Source organism: Papilio xuthus, unplaced genomic scaffold (assembly GCF_000836235.2).
Source record: "Papilio xuthus unplaced genomic scaffold, Pxut_1.1 DF825752.1, whole genome shotgun sequence".
Classification (NCBI taxonomy): Eukaryota; Metazoa; Arthropoda; class Insecta; order Lepidoptera; family Papilionidae; genus Papilio; species Papilio xuthus.
The window spans coordinates 1,298,374-1,306,242 of record NW_013532897.1 but is presented as its reverse complement, the minus strand read 5'-3'; the positions used below and the strand labels follow the sequence as shown (position 1 = coordinate 1,306,242).

The 7,869-nt window shown below is 44.6% G+C and overlaps 1 protein-coding gene across 1 annotated transcript in view; it reads left to right on the top strand.

Moving 5' to 3' along the window:
* Positions 1–4,377: 4,377 nt before the first annotated feature.
* The window catches only part of Stam (signal transducing adaptor molecule), a gene marked incomplete at its 3' end in the record, with an annotated part of 3,824 nt that continues 332 nt past the window's right edge, over positions 4,378–7,869 (top strand). The window contains exons 1-4 of the mRNA XM_013323274.1: positions 4,378–4,604; positions 6,779–7,420; positions 7,550–7,660; positions 7,749–7,859. Coding sequence (XP_013178728.1) covers positions 4,562–4,604; positions 6,779–7,420; positions 7,550–7,660; positions 7,749–7,859 — 907 coding nt within the window. The remainder of the gene's footprint in view (positions 4,605–6,778; positions 7,421–7,549; positions 7,661–7,748; positions 7,860–7,869) is intronic.

The window sequence follows — 7,869 nt, the reverse complement described above, 5'->3', positions numbered from 1 at the left end:
ACTCCCCACGTCTGAACATGGGTGGAAAGCCCATTGAGCTTGTCAGGGAGGTCAAAATCCTGGGCTTGACAGTTGACGATAGACTCACCTTTAAGACGCACGTCGCAAATGTCTGCATCAAAGCGCAAGGCATCTATCGTCAACTGTCGAGAGCTGCCAGAGTTTCCTGGGGGCTGAACCCAGAGGTCATCAGGGCCATATACGTGGCCGTGGACGAATGGTCGCTGTGACGTTTGTTGCGGACGTGTTGTAGGCGTTAATGACGTCATCGCTTCTGTTAGATGCCGTAGAAAATCTGCGTCGTCATATTTCGGCTGAGTAGGCACGAAGAAATCGGACGGTATCCTCAAATTTGTACCATAGGTCATAAGCGCTGGGCTGAAATTGTTGTCGTCTCGTATAGCGCTGCGTAGCCCCAACAGAACTGTAGGTAAGTCTTCGCTCCAGGTTATAGACGCGCCACGAGCCATGAGCGCGGTTTTCATAGTTCTATGCCATCTCTCTATTTGACCGTTGGATTGAGGATGGAATGCAGTGGTTCTAATTCTGTTTATTCCAAACTTTTTTAATAATGTGTTGAACAATGATGATTCGAACTGGCGGCCTTGATCGGTTGATATTCTCAACGGACAACCGAAGCGTGCTATCCACTGTTCGTAAAGCGCTTTACAGACTGTTTCTGCGGTTATGTCTTGCACGGGAATCGCTTCGGGCCATTTTGTGCATCTATCGATAATAGTGATGCAGTATCGATAACCGTTGGATGGTTGTAGGGGGCCGACTATGTCTATGTGTATATGTTCGAAGCGTTGCGATGGCGGAAATGCAGATAGCGGCGTTACGACGTGGCGATGTACTTTAGCGCGCTGACATTCTGTGCAGGCTTTCGTCCAACCTGCCACTTCTTTACTCATTGCTGGCCAGAAGAATTTAGTGATCATCTGCTTTCTTGTCGTTCTTACACCTGGATGGCACAGTTCGTGTTGCGCTTTGAAAGCGGCGTAACGATATGCCTAGGGTAAAAATGGGCGGGGCGTTGTTGTGGACAGCTCACACGTGATCGGACGGCTCATTCCAGGTAGGGTTAGATCGGCGAATTTTAAGTTCGGTTGTACTTTTAACTTTTTTAGTTCTTCGTCGTTGCTTTGGTCGATAGACAATTGAGCGAAGTCGATTGCAGTTGGGCATTGTATTTCCTCTATGCGTGACAATGCGTCGGCGACTGGGTTCTCTTCGCCTTTTAGATACTCGATTTTTGAGCAGAATTGGCTGATGTAGTTGAGTTGACGTTCACGGCGCGGGCTGTCGCTGTTACTCGCTGTCTTTGTCAGTGCATACGTAAGAGGCTTGTGATCGGTGTAGATGGTGACTTCGGAGCCTTCTATTAATCGACGAAAATGTTTTACAGCTGAGTAGATCGCTAATAGCTCGCGATCGTACACGCTGTAGCGGCGTTGAGTAGCACTCATAGTTTTCGAAAAGAATGCCAGTGGTTTCCAAACTTCTGAGTCTTTTTGTTGCAGTACGGCGCCTAGACTATGATCTGAGGCGTCGGTCATGATGACAAGTTTGTTTCCGACAGATGGGTACGCTAGTGTTGTGGCTTCTGAGATGCTTTGGCGGCATTTTTCAAAAGCGTTTTCGGCTTCAGGCGTCCATTCGATTGGCGTCTTGTCGTTTTTTTTCTTGTTATGTAAATACTTGTTAAGTTCGTGTTGTAAGTCGGCTTGGTGAAGTAGGCAATCACGGTAGAAATTTAGCATGCCTAAGAAACGTCGTAGCTCGATGATGGTTTTCGGCTTGGGGTATGTAGATATGGCGTCTGTACGTTCTTGAGGAGGTCTTATTCCCTCTGCTGTAACTTCGTAGCCCAGGAAGTCGATCGTATTCTTTCCAAACTCGCACTTGTCTACGTTGATCGAGACACCGTATTTCTCGAGGCGTTGTAATATTTCGTGAAGTAGCTTTTTATGCGATTCTTCACATTTTGAAAAGAGCAGGATGTCGTCTATGTAGCAAAAGCATCCGCTAATACCCCGTAGGACTCAATGCATGAATCTTTGGTAAGATTGGCTTCCATTTTTGAGACCAAATGTCATGCAGTTGAATTCGAATAGGCCGAAAGGTGTGATTACGGCGGTCTTCTTTGCGTCTTCTTTATTTATGGGTATCCAGTAATATGCAGTCTTGATATCGATTTTGGAGAATAATTTCATGTCTTTCAGCTGATACGTGAAGTCTTGAATGCGAGGTATAGGGTACCGGTCCGGTTGTGTAACCGCGTTAAGGCGTCTGTAATCTCCGCAAATTCGTATTCCTCCATCTTTTTTCTTAACAACATGGAGCGGGCTCGCCCAAGGACTCTTCGATGGCTGGCATATACCCATCTCCATCATGCGCTCGAATTCTTCTTTGGCCGCTTTGTATTTGTCGGGCGGCAAGGGGCGCGCGCGTGCAAACAACGGTGGGCCGGTTGTTTCGATGTAATGAACTACGTTGTGTTTCGGTGGCTGCTTCAGTGACATGGGCCGAAGTACGTTAGGATAAGTCTTCAATATGCCATGGTAATCTTGACTGGAATTGATAAGGTGGATGGCTTCGAAAGGTGTAGAAATCTCGATGGCATTTATCGATAGTTCTGTCACTATATCGACTAACTTCTTCTTATGCAGGTCCACAAGCAGTTGAAAATGGCGAAGAAAGTCAGCTCCTAATATTGAAGTCTTCACATCTGCAATGATGAAGGTCCACGTGAAGCTTCGACGAAGGCCAAGATTTAGCCTAATCGTTTTCTCACCATACGTTTTTATGGGCGTATTATTTGCGGCAAAAAGTTGGAAGGCGCTATCTCGGCTGTTTTTTCTTGTCTTATTTGTCGCTGCCAGTACGGAAATGTCGGCGCCTGTGTCCACGAGGAAACGTTCCCGAGTGTCGCGATCGTGTACACATAGGCGATTGCTTGTTTGGGAGACATCGACGCTCGCCACAGTCGATGTCGACGTTAGTTTTCCGACTTCTTACATCGGCGACAGCACGGTGACTCGCAACGTTTCGCTTTGTCGCCAAACCGGAAATGGTATTTGCATTCCCATGTAGGATCCCCAGGCTTCACTGATGAACTGCGTCGCGTATTGGACTGCGAACGTGAGCGTGAGCGCCAGCGAGAGGGACGGCGCTGATAATTATGCTGCGGACGGGAGCGTATTTCGGCAATTTCAAGCGTAAGTTTTTCGATTTGCTTCGTTAAGAATTCGAATCTTGTAGTAGTTTCGTCTTCGGTAGATTTTGAGACGACGGCGACGGAAGCGTTATGTGTTGGCGCGGAGTATTCGGCCATCTGGTCGGCCATTGCGGCAAGCACGTCGAGCGATGATTCAGTATTGATCGAGAGAACTACGCGTATTTGTGTGGGTAGTTGATTAAGCCACTCGATTTTGAGGCCGTCATCTGTTATCATCCCACCTCCGAGTTCACGCATTCTTCGCAATAGTTGAGAGGGCTTCTGGTCGCCGAGCTCTAAACCGCTGATAAGTTGTTGAAAATTCTTCACTTCGGATTTATCGTACACGGCGTGTAGGCGGTTTTTTATGGCTTGATATTTTTTTGCCTCCGGCGGATTGTACAGAATATCCGTGAGATGTCGCAGGTCCGTTGCTTGGAGTTGTTGCAGAACGAAGCGAAATTTTTGGTCATCCGATGTTTTTAGCGGCTCCACCACGGCTTCGAATTGAATGAACCATGCCCGAGGAATTTCCCGCCAAAATGGTAGTAATTTCGACTGGATGGAGACTCCTGCCAGGTCTAAGCTTGGTGACGATGCTTGTTGGCTTGTATCTTGATTCGAACAGCTTTGTTGATCTTCCATGTTTCGATCACGTCGGGGTCACCAATGTGGGAGGTCTTCACTGCTGTCGATAGTTGCGGGAAGAATAACACTCGGAGTCCAGATTTGTAATGATTTATTTTCAAATTTCTTAACTATTTATACAACTTATGTGCTACGTGCTTACTGGCTAAAATATGTACACCAATTAAAAACTAAGTTTTTCGACCAATCCGGAAGAGATACTAATTAATAGCTAATTACAATGAGAGTGAGTGAGAGGTGATTTTCTCTGTCACACATTCTTGCGCGTTCCGCACAGAGAAGGCGATATGCTGCTTATGACCTCCAATAATAGGCCTCATTTTAATACTTCATGTAATATTTAGTTTAAAACATTAACAGACTAAAAAATTATAATTTCAGGTTTCTAACTTTATAAATGACGATAGTGTCACACTATCCACAAAAAAAAACACAAACACAAAATACTACGCCTTATTAGCTGTTTATTGGTTTATAGAAGTCTATGTTCGGATAGAATCTGGGGTCGTGTACTCTTTGCTCCCTACTGTCATTTTGACAGACGAGGAGAAGTCAAAGAGTTTGATTATATTTTGATGCAATTTCAACACCAGCAGTAATAATTCAAAATTGGTGTTATTCACATTTTAACAAACAAGCACATATTAACGCAGTTTAAAGTTTTTAAGTTTACTCCGAATGTAACTAGTAAAAATGGGGATATTTACAACGTCTTCTCCGTTCGATCAAGATGTCGGTGAGTACAATTGTCATCTAAGAGTTCTTTGTTTCTATATATATTGTTATAATTATTATAGGGAAAAGCAAAAAATATTCTACAAATGAATTTAGAGTATTCAAATTGAAAAATTGCTTCAAATCATCATTTTAAAACCTGATTTAATAACAACCAGGTTTTTAAATGTTTGATGTTGCTTTTTTTTCTTCCAACTTCTTAAAAAAAAAAAAAAAACAACAAACATTTCAATGTTTTTTTTTTGATAAATATGAAAAATAATACAGAATAGCATCCCCGTTGCTATATATATTGTGCACGAGTTCCGTACTGTCACTCCACAAATCAGGTTTTCATTAACAATATTTTACCTACCATATAAAGTGACTTCTATTTGTATAAATCTTATAAAAGCAATCCGGCACGATGGTTGCCAATTGTCTACCATGCAGATATACCTACATTAGTTCCAAACTTGACATGTACAAATGACAATGTAGGATTTAGGGTCATTCACTTCAATGTGACATTATGTGTTATCACACATATACCATACCTGCAACCAATTTGAATCTCATTTTACATAATGTTTTATTTCATCATTTAATTGTTTTTGTATGTTTTTGAGTTTAATGTTGTTTAATTAAATTTTCTCATTGAATAACATTTTATTCATTTACATTATAATAATGAAATGTATGTAATTGGTTCCATCAATATGGAAATGTGCCTATGTTATGCCTTTTCATAAGAAACATTCAAGAACTGATGTGACCAATTATAGAGCAGTCTCTAAATTGTGTATACTTGCTAAAGTATTTGCAAAGGTTATATACAATCAGCTATATGATATGGCTTCAAACACTCATTTAGTATCATCCAGCAGGGGTTGCTTCAAGATCGGTCGACCACCTCCAATCTTATTATGTTTAATGTTTTCTTAACTGAAGCGATGGACAAGAGAAAGGAATAGTTACCATAAATAACTATGTATCTAGGTGGATATCATTGCTTAGGAGAATAGCGCCGGCCTCTTTACTTGGGCCTCTGTTGGTTGTTCCTTATCTTTGGTAACAACATCGGTAATGTTTCCATTATTCACAGCTACTATGCTTTGCAGACAATTTGAACATATTTACTTGTCTTTATAATTCTGAGGATGCATTAAGAGGATGATTTAAACCAACTCAGCGATTACTGTATTTAAAAATAAATAAGACTTGAATCCCTCGCAGTATGGCTTGTAACATATGACTCAAAAATTAAGCTGATTGGGAAGTTATTTAAAACCACAAATTATTGTTTGATAACCAAATGAAGACCTTTATGTCTGGCATATAAAGCAATAGGATTCATAATATGTGTACTACATAGCTTCAAAGAAAGGGAAAACCTATAGTACATTATACTGTAGTTATGTATGTAGCATACTAGAGTATGCCAGTCAAGTGTGACACCCACAATATAACATTTGCATCTCTAGGATTGAAATAATACAAAACAGTTGATTAGACATTTGTGCTTCCGGCAAAATTATAATTTTCAATTACAAGAATATCTTAATTTCGTATTCTCGCTCTTGTTGTTCGACACGAAGTTAAATATAATAATCAACTGTCACGCTCTTCTCTCCAAAATATGATTTAATGTACCAAAGAAACGTGAGCTGGTTTCTTTGTTAATGTTCATTCTATAAATTCCATTTTACATTTTTAACTCCACAAGTAATTCTAAAAACAGGCTTTTTATCGAAACTTTTTTATTAAGAACAAACTATAATCTATCATAATTAAATAAAACAAGTTTTCCTTTTCGTTTTGGTAAGCTTGATGTTTTTTTTGCACTTTTTTGACTTTTTGTTTTTGATTGAACAAAAAAAAAAAAAACATTTGCGTAAAATGCCAGGTCTCTCTGACGACGACGGACTCGACGATCTGTTATTTGCTATTTGTTTATCAACTATAATATGTGTAAAATGGCTGTTGGTCTTCCATGAAATTAATAAATAAATTGTGACTATAAATTCTACAAGCAATAATATAACAAGATGCCCGCCAGTGTGACATGAAAGGCAACTCGCTGTTTGTGTGCCAACATTCAGTACGTTCAAATGTCTTATTGTGACTATGGTGAGGGGAGAGCTCCCCCCCCCACGCATCATAGGAACATAGCGTGTGACTTGTACAACTTCTCAGAGCGCGCCACCAGCGAGAACAACACGAGCGAGGAGTGGGGTTTGATAATGGAGATATGCGACCGCGCCGGAGCGTCATCGGCGAACGCGCGCGACTGTTTGCGCGCCGTGATGCGCCGGCTGGGGCACGCCGACCCGCACGTGCAGGTGCACGCCGCCACGCTGCTGGACGCCTGCGTCGCCAACTGCGGCCGCGCCTTCCTGCTGGAAGTGGCGTCGCGCGACTTCGAGCTCGAATTTCGCCGCCTGCTGGCGCGCGCCCAGCCGCCTGTGGCGCAGCGGCTGCGCGCGCTGCTGCGTAAGTGGGCCGAGGGCGAGTTCCGCGACGATCCGCAGCTCGACCTCATCCCCTCGCTGCACGCCAAGCTGGCCGCCGAGGCGGGAGAGCGGTCGGCCACGCCCGTCGCGCCGCCCGCCTCCGCCGCCGCAGCCGCAGCCGCCCAGCGCGAGCAGGACGAGCTGGCGCGCGCCATAGCGCTGTCGCTGCGGGAGGCGGGCGCGGCGGGCTCGGCGGGCGCGGCGGGCGGCGCGCTGTACCCGCGCGTCGAAGCGGCCGAGACCTCTCCGGCTCGGAAGGTGCGAGCCCTGTACGATTTTGAAGCGGCCGAAGACAACGAATTAACTTTTCTTGCCGGTGAAATTGGTCAGTATAATCTTCATAAAATATCTTAAAATTTTCGGAATAGACATATGTGACGTGATTCTGTGTGACCGCTGTTAAAATAATGATAATGCTAATTTACGTGTGCGTCTGCTCCTGTGCCGCGCGCAGTCCACGTCACCGACTGCAGCGACCCCAACTGGTGGAAGGGGCACAACGAGCGCGGCGAGGGCCTCTTCCCCGCCAACTTCGTCACCTCCGATCTCAGCGAGCCGCGTCCAGGTGAGCGTCCCTCTACCTCCACCTCCACCTCCACCTCCCTCTCCACCTCCCCGCCGCTGTCACGGCTTAACTAAACGATCGATTGCAGAGGAGGATCGGCGCGCGGGCGGCAAGAGCGTGCAGTTCGCGAGCGGCGAGGAGGAGGCGGCGGCGGGAGTGGGGGCGGGGGCGGGGGCGAGCGCGGGCGAGGAGGAGCCGAGCATCGACGA